The following is a 17,583-nucleotide window of genomic DNA, read 5'->3' on the forward strand; positions in this document are numbered from 1 at the left end:
AGGAATTGGTGGATGTTGAGTCTGGAGAAGGGTGTGTAGATAGCCTGGGTCACATTGAGATCCAAAAAGACGAGGTGTTGGGCGTCTTGAAAAATATTAAGGTAGATAAGTCCCCAGGCCCTGATGGGATCTACCCCAGAATACTGAAGGAGGCTAGAGAGGAAACTGCTGAGGCCTTGACAGAAATCTTTGGATGTCCCGGAGGACTGGAGAATAGCCAATGTTGTTCCTTTGTTTTAGAAGGGTAGCAAGGATAATCCCAGGAACTACAGGCCTGTGAGCCTTACGTCAGTGGTAGGGAAATTACTGGAGAGAATTCTTCGAGACAGGAGCTACTCCCATTTGGAAGCAAATGGATGTATTAGCGAGAAGCAGCATGGTTTTGTGAAGGGGAGGTTCACTATCACTAACTTGATAGAGTTTTTCGAAGAGGTCACTAAGATGATTGATGCAGGTAGGGCAGTAGATGTTGTCTATATGGACTTCAGCAAGGCGTTTGACAAGGTCCCTCATGGTAGACAGATACAAAAGTGAAGGCACACGGGATCAGGGGTGAGCTGGCAAGATGGATACAGAACTGACTAGGTCATAGAAGGCAGAGAGTAGCAATGGAAGGGTGCTTTTCTAATTGGAGGGCTGTGACTAATGGTGTTCCGCAGGATTCAGTGCTGGGACCTTTGCTGTTCGTAGTATATATAAATGATTTGGAGGAAAATGTAACTGGTCTAATTAGTAAATTTGCAGACGATACAAAGGTTGGTGGAATTGCGGATAGCGATGAGGACTGTCAGGATACAGCAGGATTTAGATTGTTTGGAGACTTGGGCGGAGAAATGGCAGATGGAGTTTAATCCGGACAAACGTGAGGTAATGCATTTTGGAAGGTCGAATGCAGGTAGGGAATATACAGTGAATGGTGGAACCCTCAAGAGTATTGACAGTCAGAGAGATCTAGGTGTACAGGTCCACAGGTCACTGAAAGGGGCAACACAGGTGGAGAAGATAGTCAAGAAGGCATACGGCATGCTTGCCTTCATTGGCCGGGGCATTGAGTATAAGAATTGGCAAGTCATGTTGCAGCTGTGTAGGACCTTAGTTAGGCCACACTTGGAGTATAGTGTTCAATTCTGGTCACCACACTGCCAGAAGGATGTGGAGGCTTTAGAGAGGGTGCAGAAGAGATTTACTGGGATGTTGCCTGGTATGGAGGGCATTAGCTATGAGGAGAGGTTGAATAAACTCGGTTTGTTCTCACTGGAACGACAGAGGTTGAGGGGTGACCTGATAGAGGTCTACAAAATAATGAGGGGCATAGACAGAGTGGATAGTCAGAGGCTTTTCCCCGGGGTAGAGGGGTCAATTACGAGGGGGCATAGGTTTAAGGTGAGATGGGCAAGGTTTAGAGTAGATGTACGAGGCAAGTTTTTTACACAGAGGGTAGTGGGTGCCTGGAACTCGCTACCGGAGGAGGTGGTGGAAGCAGGGACGATAGTGACATTTAAAGGGCATCTTGACAAATACATGAATAGGATGGGAATAGAGGGATACGGACCCAGGAAGTGTAGAAGAGTTTAGTTTAGGCGGGCAGCATGGTCGGCGCAGGCTTGGAGGGCCGAAGGGCCTGTTCCTGTGCTGTAGTTTTCTTTGTTCTTTGTAGACAGAGTGAGGACCAGGTCTACTGGTGGAAGTCAGATCACAGAGGGACAGTGAAAGATTCAGAGCTTTCGGAAAGGACAGCTTCAGAAACAGCCGGCCTGCACCCCAGCCTCTATCCAGGCACTGAACATGTAGTTTCCAGGTGCACTCCTCTGGCTGTCACTCCTCATTGGGAGTGGTAGATGGTGAAGTAGCCTCCGACACAAGACAAGCCATTAAGCCCACGAGCCAAAATCTACAGAAAAGCAGTAGCTCATAAACTAGCTGGATGGGAGTTATGGCTATCAACAAAAAGCAAAATGCTGCAGATGTTGGAAATCTGAAATAAAAACAAAAAGCACGAGAGAAACGTGGCAGTCAGACAGCATCTGTGGAGAGAGAAACAGAGCTAACGTTTCAGGTTGATGACCATCCATCAGAACCGAAGAAAGACAAAAAAGTGTGAGTTTTTAAAACCAGGAGGAGGGAGGGGGTGGGGGGCTGGCAAGGCTGGCAGGAAAAACAAAGGAGTAGTTTTGTGATAGGACAAGAGGCTCAGAGGATTGAACAACAAAGATTTCACAATGGAACAGTCAAAGGGAGTGGTAATGGGTACAGTAAAAATACCAAGGTGACTCCGGATGGGGTGTGAACGACTACATCAGTGACCTTCTGGAAACTCAGTACAGGAGAATATGCTGCACTTGAAAAATCAATTGGGCTGCATTTGGCATACACATCTGCACTGTAAATTCTAAATTCTATGATAATCTAAGTCCTCTTCCAATCTTCACCTTCCCCGAGGGGGACAGACTCTCTGTCAGCCCTCTAGTACCTGATGTAAGGGAATGAAGGGTGTTAATGGGGATAGTGACTGTGAATGCCATAGAATGCCTACAGTGCAGAAGGAAGCTATTCAACCTATAGGGTCTGCACCGACCCTCTAAAAGAGCACCCCTACCTAGCTGCACTCCCCTACCCTATCCCTGTAACCCCAACTAATCTTTTGACACTAAGGGACAATCTTAGCATGGCCAATCCACCCAACCTGCACATCTTTGGACTGTTGAGGAAACCGGAGCACCAGGCAGGTATGGGGAGAACTTGGGGCAGCACGGTAGCATAGTGGTTAACACTGTGGCTTCACATTGCCAGGGTCCCAGACGCTGACAGACCCGCTGAGTTTATCCTGCATTATCCTGTGTTTATTATAGTAAAAGATAGCCTCGAGGTGGAGGGTGGGTTGATTGGAGGAAGGGAGGGAACAAATTGTGTCGGTGGCTTTGTCGATTGAAACTTGAGTTAAGACAAGTGGTGCACTACAGTGGGTGCAGATTTCTGCAGCGATTTGTGTAGGAGTCCTGGCCGACTGTGCAACTGGAGGAGCTGAAGAGCCTCTGATTTCTAACCATTTACCTCAAGCCTGCCCGTTCCATTCCTCAGGCTCTCAGGAGAAATTCCTGATTCCCACCACATTTTCAAAGTCCACATATGGAATTGTCAGAAAATAAATCTACCCGTTTCCACACACCTCCCATCCCAAGCTCCCTTTTCAAAATCCCAGTATAATCCCTAGGTTGAATCTCCATAAATCTGAACATTTTCATAGAATCTTAGAATTATAGAATCCCGACAGTGCAGAAGGAGGTCATTCAGCCCATCGAGTCTGCACCGATCCTCTGAAAGAGTATTCCACACAAGCTTACTTCCCCACCCTATCTCAATAATTACTTAACCTAACCTACGCATCTTTTTCGAATACTAAGGGCAATTTAGCATGGCCAATCCACCTAACCTGCACGTAGAATCATAGAATTTACAGTGCATAAGGAGGCTATTTGGCCCATCGAGTCTGCATCAGCCCTTGCAAAAAGCACCTTACCCAAGCCCAAACCTCCACCCTATCCCCGTAACCCCAACTAACCATTTTTGGACACTACGGACAATTTAGCACAGCCATAACACATATTTGGTGTGGGAGGAAACTCGAGCACCCAGAGGAAACCCATGCAGACACGGGGAGAACGTGCAGACTCTGCACAGACAGTAACCCAAGATGGGAATCGAACCTGGGACCCTGGAACCCTGGAGCTGTGAAGCAACTGTGAAGCACTGTGCTCTCTTGCCGCCCTTTTGGAAACCGGAGAATCCGGAGGAAACCCATGCCGACATGGGGAGCACAGGCAAATTCCACACAGACAGTGACCCGAGGCTGGAATTGAACCCAGGTCCCTGGCGCTGTGAGGCAGCAGTTCTAACCACTGTGCCACCGTGCCGCCCAACAACCATTAGGATTTTCATTCACTGCGTAACACAGGCGTCTGTCGGACTGAAGGATTTTACTTTGGTGACCTTGGTTGTACAGTTGAAAACTGGGCGAGAGGAATGGGTTTTGACGTCTGGGATTGATCTTGTATATATCAGACTGTGTGGCCATTAAATGATGTTAAAATGTATTTAATCTCCTGGTTATGAATGTGTGATACAGGCATTGACTTAACTGAAAGTGTAGAGTCAGGGAAATACCACGCATGGTTCTCCCCTCTCAACGCTAATATTGTAACTGCCAACTTGAGTTACTCACCATCCACAGGATAGAACCGGACAACTGTTCAAATTGGTGGGACCCGCTCCATCGCGATTTCACTGTTGCCAAGCCAAAATCCCCAATCTTCACCGTTAGGTCTTCATGCAGAAAAATATCTTTGATTGGAGTTAAGGAACTCAGAGACAACAAGTCTGCATAATAAACACTTCTACTCCCAAAACCCAGCTGGATGAACAAAAGGTGTGACATTTTGCATCCCGATCCAACTGTCTTTTCAAATTGAAAGCAATTATGCCCCAGCTGATTTAAGCAGCAGTTTAAATGTCGAAGTCTGAGGACATTTCTCAACTTAATCAGCATAAAGGTGGGGAAAACAGAAACAAATCTGCTTGAAGTGCTAAAGAAAGAGTCCTTTTCCATCATCTTCACCCACCAGCTAAAATTGTGAAAGTGAGCAAAACCCAGGAAAGGTCACTTTGCAAAAGCAAAATACTGTGGATGAACTCAGTGGTTATTTAAAAAGCCCGAGGTCAGAGCTGGCAGTCAGCATGGAACTGTTAACTCACTTCACTGATTTCTCTGAATACAGGGCTAAAGCGAATGCGGTGGATGGTGTATATATGGATTTTCAGAAGGAGTGTGACAGGCTGCCACAAGAGCTGTGAAACCTGAGGCAGGTGGTATGTAAGGGGGTGGGGAGTGGCCTGGGTACAGGTTGGGCAGAGCTGTGGCAGTGAGCTAAGGGAAGGCAGTGGTGTGACTCAGGGGGCACGCTAAAGTCTGGACATGGGCAGAAGATGATTGATTTTTGACGGCTGCAGTTACCAAATCAAAGGGCATGGAAAATGAATAAATATTAAAGATACCAGAGAACATATTAGCACAGAAATATTGGCAGAGGGAGGGGAGCAGAAACTGGGAGGGGGAGTGAGGCAGACATCAGGAGGGGGAGCAGGGTAGACACCGGAAAGGGGAGCGGGGTAGATACAAAGAGGGGGAGCGGGACCGATGCTGGGAGGCGGAGCGGGGTAGGCACCAGGAGAGGGAGCGGAACAGACGGCTCGAGAGGGAGCGGGGTAGACACAGGGAGGGGGGAGCGGGGCAGACTCGGGGAGGGGGAGCGGGGCAGCCTCGGGGAGGGGGAGCGGGGCAGACTCAGGGAGGGGGAGCGGGGCAGACTCAGGGAGGGGGAGCGGGGCAGACTCGGGGAGGGGGAGCGGGGCAGACTCGGGGAGGGGGAGCGGGGCAGCCTCGGGGAGGGGGAGCGGGGCAGACTCGGGGAGGGGGAGCGGGGCAGACTCGGGGAGGGGGAGCGGGGCAGACTCGGGGAGGGGGAGCGGGGCAGACTCAGGGAGGGGGAGCGGGGCAGACTCAGGGAGGGGGAGCGGGGCAGACTCAGGGAGGGGGAGCGGGGCAGACTCAGGGAGGGGGAGCAGAGCAGACTCAGGGAGGGGGAGCGGGGCAGACTCAGGGAGGGGGAGCGGGGCAGACTCAGGGAGGGGGAGCGGGGCAGACTCAGGGAGGGGGAGCGGGGCAGACTCAGGGAAGCAGAGCTGGGCAGACACAGGGAGGGGGAGCGGGGTAGACACAGTGGGGGGGGGGCATACTCAGGGAGGGGGAGCGGGGCAGACTCAGGGAGGGGGAGCGGGGCAGACTCAGGGAAGCAGAGCTGGGCAGACACAGGGAGGGGGAGCGGGGTAGACACAGTGGGGGGGGCGGGGCAGACTCAGGGAGGGTGAGCGGGGCAGACTCAGGGAGGGGGAGCGGGGCAGACTCAGGGAGGGGGAGCGGGGCAGACTCAGGGAGGGGGAGCGGGGCAGACTCAGGGAGGGGGAGCGGGGCAGACTCAGGGAGGGGGAGCGGGGCAGACACAGGGAGGGGGAGCGGGGCAGACTCAGGGAGGGGGAGCGGGGCAGACTCAGGGAGGCAGAGCTGGGCAGACTCAGGGAGGCAGAGCTGGACAGACACAGGGAGGGGTGCGGGTGCTGGGACAGGGAGGGGTGTGGGTGCTGGGGCAGGGAGGAGTGCGGGTGCTGGGACAGGGAGGGGTGCGGGTGCTGGGACAGGGAGGGGTGTGGGTGCTGGGACAGGGAGGGGTGTGGGTGCTGGGACAGGGAGGGGTGCGGGTGCTGGGACAGGGAGGGGCGCTGGGTGCTGGGACCGGGAGGGGCGCTGGGTGCTGGGACAGGGAGGTGTGCAGATCCTGGGACATGGAGGGGTGTGGGTGCTGGGACAGGGAGGTGGGCGGGTGCTGGGACAGGGAGGGGCGCGGGTGCTGGGACAGGGAGGGGTGTGGTTGCTGGGACAGAGACGGGTGCGGGTGCAGGGACAGGGATGGGCGTGGGTGCTGGGACAGGGAGGGGTGCGGGTGCTGGGACTGGGAGGGGTTGGGGTGCTGGGACTGGGAGGGGTTGGGGTGCTGGGACTGGGAGGGGTGCGGGTGCTGGGACTGGGAGGGGTGCGGGTGCTGGGACTGGGAGGGGTGCGGGTGCTGGGACTGGGAGGGGTGCGGGTGCTGGGACAGGGAGGTGCGCGGGTGCTGGGACAGGGAGGGGCGTGGGTGCTGGGACGGAGGGGTGCGGGTGCTGGGACTGGGAGGGGTGCGGGTGCTGGGACAGGGAGGTGCGCGGGTGCTGGGACAGGGAGGGGCGTGGGTGCTGGGACAGGAAGGTGCGCGGGTGCTGGGACAGGGAGGGGTGTGGGTGCTGGGACAGAGACGGGTGTGGGTGCTGGGCCAGGGAGGGGTGTGGGTGCTGGGACAGGGAGGTGCGCGGGTGCTGGGACAGGGAGGGGTGCGGGTGCTGGGACTGGGAGGGGTGCGGGTGCTGGGACAGGGAGGTGCGCGCGTGCTGGGACAGGGAGAGGTGCGGATGCTGGGACAAGGTGGGGCGCTGGTGCTGGGACAGGGAGGTGTGCGGGTGCTGGGACAGTGTGGGGCGCGGGTGCTGGGACAGGGTGGGGCGCGGGTGCTGGGACAGGGAGGGGCACGGGTGCTGGGACAGGGAGGGGCACGGGTGCTGGGACAGGGAGGGGCGCGGGTGCTGGGACAGGGAGTGGAGCTGGTGCTGGGACAGGGAGGAACACGGGTGCTGGGACAGGGAGGGACACGGGTGCTGGGACAGGGAGGGGCACGGTGCTGGGACAGGGAGGGGCACGGTGCTGGGACAGCGAGGGCGCAGGGTGCTGGGACAGCGAGGGGCGCTGGGTGCTGGGAGAGGGAGGAGCGCGAGTGCTGGGACAGGGAGGGGTGCGGGTGCTGTGACAGGGAGGGGTGTGGGTGCTGGGACAGGGAGGAGCGCGGGTGCTGGGACAGGGAGGGGTGCGGGTGCTGGGACAGGGAGCGGTGCGGGTGCTGGGACAGGGAGGGGTGCGAGTGCTGGGACAGGGAGGGGTGCGGGTGCTGGGACAGGGAGGGGTGCGGGTGCTGGGACAGGGAGGGGTGCGGGTGCTGGGACAGGGAGGGGCGCTGGGTGCTAGGACAGGGAGGGGCGCTGGGTGCTGGGACAGGGAGGGGTGCAGATCCTGGGACATGGAGGGGTGTGGGTGCTGGGACAGGGAGGTGCGCGGGTGCTGGGACAGGGAGGGGCGCGGGTGCTGGGACAGGGAGTGGTGTGGTTGCTGGGACAGAGACGGGTGCGGGTGCTGGGACAGCGAGGGGCGTGGGTGCTGGGACAGGGAGGGGTGCGGGTGCTGGGACTGGGAGGGGTTGGGGTGCTGGGACTGGGAGGGGTGCGGGTGCTGGGACTGGGAGGGGTGCGGGTGCTGGGACTGGGAGGGGTGCGGGTGCTGGGACAGGGAGGTGCGTGGGTGCTGGGACAGGGAGGGGAACGGGTGCTGGGACAGGGAGGGGCGTGGGTGCGGGGACTGGGAGGGGCGTGGGTGCTGGGACAGGGAGGGGTGCGGGTGCTGGGACTGGGAGGGGTGCGGGTGCTGGGACAGGGAGGTGCGCGGGTGCTGGGACAGGGAGGGGCGTGGGTGCTGGGACAGGAAGGTGCGCGGGTGCTGGGACAGGGAGGGGTGTGGGTGCTGGGACAGAGACGGGTGCGGGTGCTGGGACAGGGAGGGGTGTGGGTGCTGGGACAGGGAGGGGTGCGGGTGCTGGGACTGGGAGGGGTGCGGGTGCTCGGACAGGGAGGTGCGCGCGTGCTGGGACAGGGAGAGGTGCGGATGCTGGGACAAGGTGGGACGCTGGTGCTGGGACAGGGAGGTGTGCGGGTGCTGGGACAGGGTGGGGCGCGGGTGCTGGGACAGGGTGGGGCGCGGGTGCTGGGACAGGGTGGGGCGCGGGTGCTGGGACAGGGAGCGGCACGGGTGCTGGGACAGGGAGGGGCACGGGTGCTGGGACAGGGAGGGGCGCGGGTGCTGGGACAGGGAGGGACACGGGTGCTGGGACAGGGAGGGGCACGGTGCTGGGACAGGGAGGGCGCGGGTGCTGGGACAGCGAGGGGCGCTGGGTGCTGGGAGAGGGAGGAGCGTGGGTGCTGGGACAGGGAGGGGTGTGGGTGCTGGGACAGGGAGGGGTGTGGGTGCTGGGACAGGGAGGAGCGCGAGTGCTGGGACAGGGAGGGGTGTGGGTGCTGGGACAGGGAGGGGTGTGGGTGCTGGGACAGGGAGGGGCACGGGTGCTGGGACAGGGAGGGGCGCAGACGATGGGAGAGGGAGGGGCGTAGAGAGTGGGGTGGGAGAGGTTAATTTTGGAACCTTGCTGTAAGCTGGAAGATTTTACTCATTAGCAGTCAAAAGCCAACCTCACTGCTCACACTGAAAATATGAAAGGATACTATTACTCTTCAGATCTCTGTGGATAATGGACTTTGCATGTAGGTAGCTGTGGCAAAGAACAGTCATTATTAACATCCAAATTTTCAATGTCAGTAATCACCTTCAATACAAGGTATAAGACTGGCCTCCAGAACGAATGGTAAAGGCCCTCAATGCTCACAGGGCATTTCACTCAGAGGTTGGTATGAAAAGCCCCACAGAGCTCCTGGGCAGGATTCTCTGTCCTGCCAGCTGGCCATTGAGTTTTCCCATCGTGGCAGCCCCACACCGTCGGAAAATCCCGGGTGTGGGAGCGCTGCCAGCGCAACGGAGAATCCCGTCAGTGGAGAATTCAGCCCCCTATATTTCCATTTCTAAGTCTGCACAGTGAGATGCTGTGGTACACCTTTGGAGAGTTTCACCTTGCCCAAAGGTGTCACTTCATTTGTAAACTTGAAAAACAAGTGTCAGCAGAAACTGGGCCTGGGGTCTGTTAGAAGGTTTAACCTTTACCCACTCAGCAAGTGTGGGGAGGGTCACTTTTCTACCCATTCACCTACAAAACAAACTAAAACTTCCTTCCCAGCTTTCCTTTTGTGACAGACTCTCAGCCGTTCCAAACAGATTTCTCTGGCCGGCGACAAGATGTTTGACTTACTCCATGCCCTGGGCAGTCTGGCGGGCAATGTCGATGAGCTTGATCATCTCGAACTTGGTCTCGATGATGTGAAGGTGGTGATACAGACTGGAACCCTCACACCACTGCGCCACGATGGCAAGCTGAGGTTTTGTGGTGTAACCCATGAAGAGGAGGATGTTAACGTGCCGGGTTTTTCTAGACAGGAAAAAAAATGTTCACATTAATTCATCATCCAGCAAATGCCACCCATTCAAAATGGGAAGGTGAGGCGAACCTTTCAAAATCGGAGTCTCCTGGACTACATTACTGGGGCAGGCCAGGTGAATCCGACTATGATGAAAGAAGGGACAGGATCGACAGAGAAGGGAACAGACCATTACGGATTAGAAGATCTTATCCTATGAGAATTTCTTGTGTGTTTATTTCCATCTCATGTCACACCGAAGATCATGTTCATGTAACGTGCAATAATGGTTTTCTTGGTCCATTTATTGACAAGATTTTACCTGCTCAGCCTCCACAACTTCCAATGTTCTGAGCTCCTTTTGTGTCATGAGCCGTGGCTGGGAAAAGGGGGAAAGAGGAGGAGAAAGTGGGGGACACATGGATGGGGCCTGCAGTGTGGGGAGGGGGATTATAAGCTGAGGAAGTGACATGATGGGAAGGGGTGAAATGGGGGATGCAATAGGGGAGGCAAGGTGAAGCAGTAGAGGGAAAGAAATTGGGAGTGGGAAGAGGTGGCACTGGTGGGAACGCAGTGGGGAAAGGGAAGTGAAGAAAGAGATAGCATTCAACTGAGGATGTGCGAGTGAGGAAAGGAGCGTGGACAATGTTCATGGGAAGTCAACTGGACACAATCATCCACACCGTCTCTTTCAGATAATAAACCAATCACCCTGCTTTTGCTTCACCCAATTTCCTCTCTCCTGAAGTCACTAACCCATGGCTGGGGATGAGCTTGGAGACACCCTCTCAGCCAAGCAGCCATTCTTTGTACAACCCGTGACAGTAAATATCAGCTTCGCCTCAATGTTAAAACCAAACATGAACCCACACACCACCCAATGACAGACTCTGCCCAGCTAATGTGACACAACCAAAGGTCCCAGCCCTGGAAGCAGCTAATAACTTGACAGAAATAAACACCGTGAGCTTATGTTGCTTTGATAGGAGAATGTATATCTGCCTTTCTCAGCTGTGCGTACAATAGAGAACGTGTCCACCCCCAGGATTAGAAACCAGGATTGCCCTGGAGACTCCATGAACTGAAAATTAATTGCGTGGATATCTCTGGCAGCAACCCAGAAAATTTATAGAGATTTAAAAAAACAATCTACCTACTGTGAATACTTTATCTTATCAGTTTTATAAAAATATTGGATTTGGGAAGGAAGGTTATCTGACTGGTTGGAGAGGGAAGATGTGATAAAACCTCCAACAATATGTCCAAGCAGAATCAACAACTTTATGAGAAATATACTGAAATATTGGTGAGATCTACATTCGTGAAGAACCAGGAAACGCCAACAGGAGATTGAAGGGAGAGTGGGGGAGAAACATGGAAATTTCAAATTTAGAATGTACTTTTGAGAGGTATGCAACAATTTTTAATAGTTATTCTACAGAATCATACAATCCCAACATTGCAGAAGGAGACTGTTCAGGCCTGAGGGAGAGAGAAAATGGGTGACCAAAAGACAGAGCAAGAATGGGAAGGCAGTGCAGGTGTGCCCTGCGGTCATCTCCCTGCAAAACAGATATACCGCTTTGGATACTGTTGAGGGAATGACTCACCAGGGGAAGGCAGCAGCAGCCGGGTTCATGGCACCATGGTTGGCTCTGCTGCGCAGCAGGGCAGGAAGAAGAATAGCAGGGCTATAGTGATAGGGGACTCAATTGTAAGGGGAATAGACAGGCGGTTCTGCGGACGCAATCAAGGCTCCAGGATGGAATGCACATAGGCACCGATGATATAGGTAAAAAACAGGACGAGTCCTACAAGCTGAATTCAGGGAGTTAGGAGTTAAACTAAAAGGTATGACCTCAAAGGTAGTAATCTCAGGATTGCTACCTGTGCCACGGGCTAGTCAGAGTAGGAATGTCAGGATAGATAGGATGAATACGTGGCTCGAGAGATGGTGCAAGAGGGAGGGATTCAAATTCCTGGGGCATTGGAACCGGTTCCGGGGGAGGTGGGACCAGTACAAACCGGACGGTCTGCACCTGGCAGGACTGGAACCGATGTCCTGCGGGGGGGGGGGGTGTTTGCCAGAGCTGTTGGGGAGGGTTTAAACTAATGTGGCAGGGGGATGGGAACCAATGCAGGAAGTCGGTAGGTAGTAAAACAGGGACAGAAACAAAAGGCAGTAAGGGGGAAAGTGTAAGGTAGAGAAGCCATAGTCAAAAATCAAAAAGGGTGACAGTACAAGGTACAGTGACTGAGGGGAGCTCAGTGAATAGGCCCAGTATTACTAAAAGGAATAAAACGGGAAATAAAAACATAAATGGTAAGCGACGCGGCAGGTTGTTACATGAAGATATGGGTTCAATGACAAGGAAAATTAGGAAAAACGTAAAGAGGAAATATAACTAAATAGTCCAAAGATGTGCAGGTTAGGTGGATTGGCCATGATAAATTGCCCTTAGTGGCCAAAATTGCCCTTAGTATTGGGATGGTTACTGGGTTATGGGGTTAGGGTGGAGGTGTTTACCTTGGGTAGGGTGCTCTTTCCAAGAGCCGGTGCAGACTCGATGGGCCAAATGGCCTCCTTCTGCTCTGTAAATTCTATGATAAAACTTAGGAGAGGTTACTGATCGAGGTGTTAAGATTCAAAGGATTCAGAGGTATAAAAGCCAACATAAGTGTGCTTTACCTGAATGCTTGTAGTAATAAGGTAAATAAGTTGATGGCGCAAATCATCGTGAATGACTATGATTTAGTGGCCTTTACTGAAACATATCAAACTATTCGGAAGGACAGAGTGGATGGTAAGGGAGGGGGTGTAGCTCTGTTATTTAAGGATGACATCCAGGCAATAGTAAAGGATGACATTGGTGCTAAGGGGGATAAGGTTGAATCCATTTGGGTGGAAATCAGGAATAGTAAGGCGAAAAAGTCACTGATAGGAGTAGTCTATAGGCCACCAAATAGTAACATTATGGTGGGGCAGGCAATAAACAAAGAAATAACTGATGCATGTAGAAATGGTACAGCAGTTATCATGGGGGATTTCAAGCTACATGTCAATTGGTTTAATCAGGTCGGTCAAGGCAGCTTGAGGAGGGGTTTATAGAATGTTTCCGCGATAGTTTCCTAGAACAGTATGTAATGGAACCTACAAGGGAACAAGCGGTCCTAGATCTGGTCCTGTGTAATAAGACAGGATTGATTAATGATCTCATAGTTAGGGATCCTCTCGGAAGGAGCGATCACAATATGGTGGAATTTAAAATACAGATGGAGGGTGAGAAGGTAAAATCAAACACTAGTGTCTTGTGCTTAAACAAAGGAGCTTACAATGGGATGAGAGAATTCAGGGAGTTAGCTAAGGTAGACTGGGAGCAAAGACTTTATGGTGAAACAGTTGAGGAACAGTGGAGAACCTTCCAAGCGATTTTTCACAGTGCTCAGCAAAGGTTTATACCAACAAAAAAAGAAAGAGGGAAAATCGACCGTGCATATCTAAGGAAATAAGGGAAAGTATCAAATTGAAGGAAAAAGCATACAAAGTCGCAAAGGTTGGTGGGAAACTAGAGGACTGGGAAATCTTTAGGGTGCAACAGAAAGCTACTAAAAAAGCTATAAAGAAGAGTAAGATAGATTATGAGAGTAAACTTGCTCAGAATATAAAAACAGATAGTAAAAGTTTCTACAAATATATAAAACAAAAAAAGAGTGGCTGAGGTAAATATTGGTCCTTTACAGGATGTGAAGGGAGATTTAATAATGGGAGATGAGGAAATGGCTGAGGAACTGAACAGGTTTTTTGGGTCGGTCTTCACAGTGGAAGACACAAATAACATGCCAGTGACTGATAGAAATGAGGCTATGACAGGTGAGGACCTTGAGATGATTGTTATCACTAAGGAAGTAGTGATGGGCAATCTAATGGGGCGAAAGGTAGACAAGTCTCCTGGCCCTGATGGAATGCATCTCGGAGTGCAAAAAGAGATGGCTAGGGAAATTGCAAATGCACTAGTGATAATTTACTAAAATTTACTAGACTCTGGGGTGGTCCCAGCGGATTGGAAATTAGCAAACGTGACACCATTGTTTAAAAAAGGAGGTCGGCAGAAAGTGGGTAATTATAGGCCAGTGAGCTTAACTTCGGAAGTAGGGAAGATGCTGGAATCTATCATCAAGGAAGAGATAGGGAGGCAACTGGATGGAAATTGTCCCATTGGGCAGACGCAGCATGGGTTCATAAAGGGCAGGTCGTGCCTAACTAATTTAGTGGAAGTTTTTGAGGACATTACCAAAGCGGTAGATAACGGGGAGCCAATGGATGTGGTATATCTGGATTTCCAGAAAGCCTTTGACAAGGTGCCACACAAAAGGTTGCAAGATAAAGATGCATGGCATTAAGGATAAAGTAGTAGCATGGATAGAGGATTGGTTAATTAATAGAAAGCAAAGAGTGGGGATTAATGGGTGTTTCTCTGGTTGGCAATCAGTAGCTAGTGGTGTCCCTCAGGGATCAGTGTTGGGCCCACAATTGTTCACAATTTACATAGATGATTTGGAGTTGGGGACCAAGGGCAATGTGTCCAAGTTTGCAGATGACACCAAGATGAGTGGTAAAAAGTGCAGAGGATACCGGAAGTCTGCAGATGGATTTGGATAGGTTAAGTAAATGGGCTAGGGTCTGGCAGATGGAATACAATGTTGACAAATGTGAGGTTATCCATTTTGGTAGGAATAACAGCAAAAGGGATTATTTTTTAAATGATAAACTACTAAAACATGCTGCTGCGCAGAGAGACCTGGGTGTGCTAGTGCATGAGTCGCAAAAAGTTGGTTTACAGGTGCAACAGGTGATTAAGAAGGCAAATGGAATTTTGTCCTTCATTGCTAGAGGGATGGAGTTTAAGACTAGGGAGGTTATGCTGCAATTGCATAAGGTGTCAATGAGGCCACACCTGGAGTATTGTGTTCAGTTTTGGTCTCCTTACATGAGAAAGGACGTACTGGCACTGGAGGGTGTGCAGAGGAGATTCACTAAGTTAATCCCAGAGCTGAAGGGGTTGGATTACGAGGAGAGGTTGAGTAGACTGGGACTGTACTCGTTGGAATTTAGAAGGATGAGGGGGGATCTTATAGAAACTTATAAAATTATGAAGGGAATAGATAGGATAGATGCGGGCAGGTTGTTTCCACAGGTGGGTGAAAGCAGAACTAGGGGGCATAGCCTCAAAATAGGGGGAAGTAGATTTAGGACTGAATAAAGGAGGAACTTCTTCACCCAAAGGGTTGTGAATCTATGGAATTCCTTGCCCGGTGAAGCAGTTGAGGCTCCTTCATTAAATGTTTTTAACATAAATTGATAGTTTTTTGAAGAATAAAGGGATTAAGGGTTATGGTGTTCGGGCCGGAAAGTGGAGCTGAGTCCACAAAAGATCAGCCATGGTCTCATTGAATGGCGGATCATGCTCGAAGGCCAGATGGCCTACTCCTGCTCCTAGTTCTTATGGTCTTATGTTCATCAAGTCTGCACCAACCCTCTGAAAGAGCACCCTAAATAAACCTACTCCCCAGCCATATCACTGTAACCCCATCACCGCACCTAATCTTTGAATACTAAGGGACAATTTATCATGGCCAACCCACCTAACTTGCACATCTTTGGACTGTGAGAGGAAACCGGGGCACCCGGAGGAAACCCACGCAGACACAGGGAGAAAATGCAAACTCCACACAATCACCGAAGGCCGGAATTGACCTGGGTCCCTGGTGCTGTGATGCAGCAGTGCTAACCAGTGTGCTACCGTGCCGCCCAATTACAGAAAGTAATTATGAAGGCAAATGGAATTTTGGTCTTTACTGCAAGGGGGCTGGAGTACAAGTCTTGCCGCAGCTGTACAGGGCATTAGTGAGACCACACCTAGAGTAGTGTGTGCAGTTTTGGTCTACTTACTTAAGCCAGGACCATACTTGCATTGGAGGCAGTTCAGAGAAGATTCACTTGGGTGATTCCTAGAATGAAGGTGCAATCTTATAAGGAAATATTGAGCAGGTTGGGCCTGTACGGACTGGAGTATAGAAGAGTAAGTGGTGATCTTATTTAAATATATAACATTCTGAGAGGGTCTGACGGGGTAGATGCTGAGAGGATGTTTCCTCTTGTGGGGGAACTTTAAAACGAGGTGAGATAGTTTCAAAATAAGGAGTGTCCTATTTAAGATGGAGGTGATGATAAAGTTCCCCAGTGAGGAATTCTCTCCTTCAACGAGCAGGGGAGGTTGGATCATTGGATATATTCAAGACTGAGTTAGACAAATTTTTGATTAACAAGGGAGTCAAGGGTTATGGGAGATAGACAGGAGAGTAGAGTTAAGACCAAAATCAGAGTCCGTTTTAGTTCAGCTGGCTGGACAGCTGGGTCCTGCTGCAATTTTCATTTCATTTTCATTTTCATTTCATTTTCATTTTTTCATTTCAAAGCGAGGCCAACAGCGCGGGTTCATTCCCCGAACCAGCTCAGGTTATTCATGAAGGCCCCAACTTCTCAACCTCAAGGTGATCCTCAAGTTAAATCACCACCAGTCAGCTCTCCCCCTCAAAGGAATGATAGCGACTCTTACTTTTACAATCAGATCAGCCATGCTCTTATTGACCAACTGAGAAGGCTTGAGGGGCCCAATGACGTGATCCTGCTTCTATTTCTTATGTACTGATATTCATACAAAGCATTGGAATTAGCAGCACATCCTGTTAAATCCACCCACAGTAGTGAATTTTTGTAGCTTTAATTAGAGTGAAGAAGCGCAGCAGTAGAATCCATAGAATCCCTGCAGTGCAGAAAGAGGCCAGTCACCCATGCAGTCTACACCGACACTCCCAAATCCTATCTAACCTGCGCATCTTTGGACTGTGGGAGGAAACTGGAGCACCCGGAGGAAACTCACGCAGGCACGGTGAGAACATGCAAACGCCACACAGACATACATACATAAGATCTAGGCGACTTAAATCTGATGAAGCTTTGGAGGAATATCGGGAAAGTAGGACAAATCTCAAATGCGCAATAGAGAGGGCTAAAAGGGGTCATGAAATATCTTTAGCTAACAGGGTAAAGGAAAATCCCAAAGCCTTTTATTCGTATATAAGGAGCAAGAGGGTAACTAGAGAAAAGATTGGCCCACTCAAAGACAAAAGAGGGAATTTATGCGTGGAGTCAGAGGAAATGGGTGAAATTCTTAATGAGTACTTTGCATCGGTATTCACCATCATGACGGATGTTGAGGCTAAGGATGGATGTTTAAATACTCTAGGTCAAGTCAGCATAAGGAAGGGGGAAGTTTTGGGTATTCTAAAAGGCATTAAGGTGGACAAGTCCCCAGGTCTGGATGGGATCTATTCCCAGGTTACTGAGGGAAGAAATAGCTGGGGCCTTAACAGATATCTTTGCAGCGTCCTTGAGCACGGGTGAGGTCCCGGGAGGACTGGAGAATTGCTAATATTGGCCCTTTGTTTAAGAAGGGTAGCGGGGATAATCCAGGGAATTATAGACCTGTGAGCTTGACGTCAGTGGTAGGCAAACTGTTGGAGAAGATACTGAGGGATAGGATCTATTCACATTTGGAAGAAAATAGACTTATCAGTGATAGGCAGCATGGTTTTGTGCAGGGAAGATCATGTCTCACAAACCTAATAGAATTCTTTGAGGAAGTGACAAAGTTAATTGATGAGGGAAGGGCTGTAGATGTCATATACATGGATTTCAGTAAGGCGTTTGATAAAGTTTCCCATGGCAGGTTGATGGAAAAAGTGAAGTCGTAT

The 17,583-nt window shown here is 51.4% G+C and overlaps 1 protein-coding gene across 4 annotated transcripts in view; it reads right to left on the minus strand.

Annotated features, from left to right (window-relative positions):
* The window catches only part of braf (B-Raf proto-oncogene, serine/threonine kinase), a 202,240-nt gene that overhangs the window by 24,774 nt on the left and 159,883 nt on the right, over nt 1-17,583 (minus strand). For all 4 annotated transcript variants that reach the window (XM_072484234.1, XM_072484233.1, XM_072484232.1 and 1 more), the window contains 3 exons: nt 9,603-9,779; nt 8,965-9,011; nt 4,220-4,338 (listed from right to left, as the gene is read on the minus strand). In XM_072484234.1, coding sequence (XP_072340335.1) covers nt 4,220-4,338; nt 8,965-9,011; nt 9,603-9,779 — 343 coding nt within the window. The remainder of the gene's footprint in view (nt 1-4,219; nt 4,339-8,964; nt 9,012-9,602; nt 9,780-17,583) is intronic.

The sequence above is a fragment of the Scyliorhinus torazame genome, chromosome 19 (assembly GCF_047496885.1).
Source record: "Scyliorhinus torazame isolate Kashiwa2021f chromosome 19, sScyTor2.1, whole genome shotgun sequence".
NCBI lineage: Eukaryota > Metazoa > Chordata > Chondrichthyes > Carcharhiniformes > Scyliorhinidae > Scyliorhinus > Scyliorhinus torazame.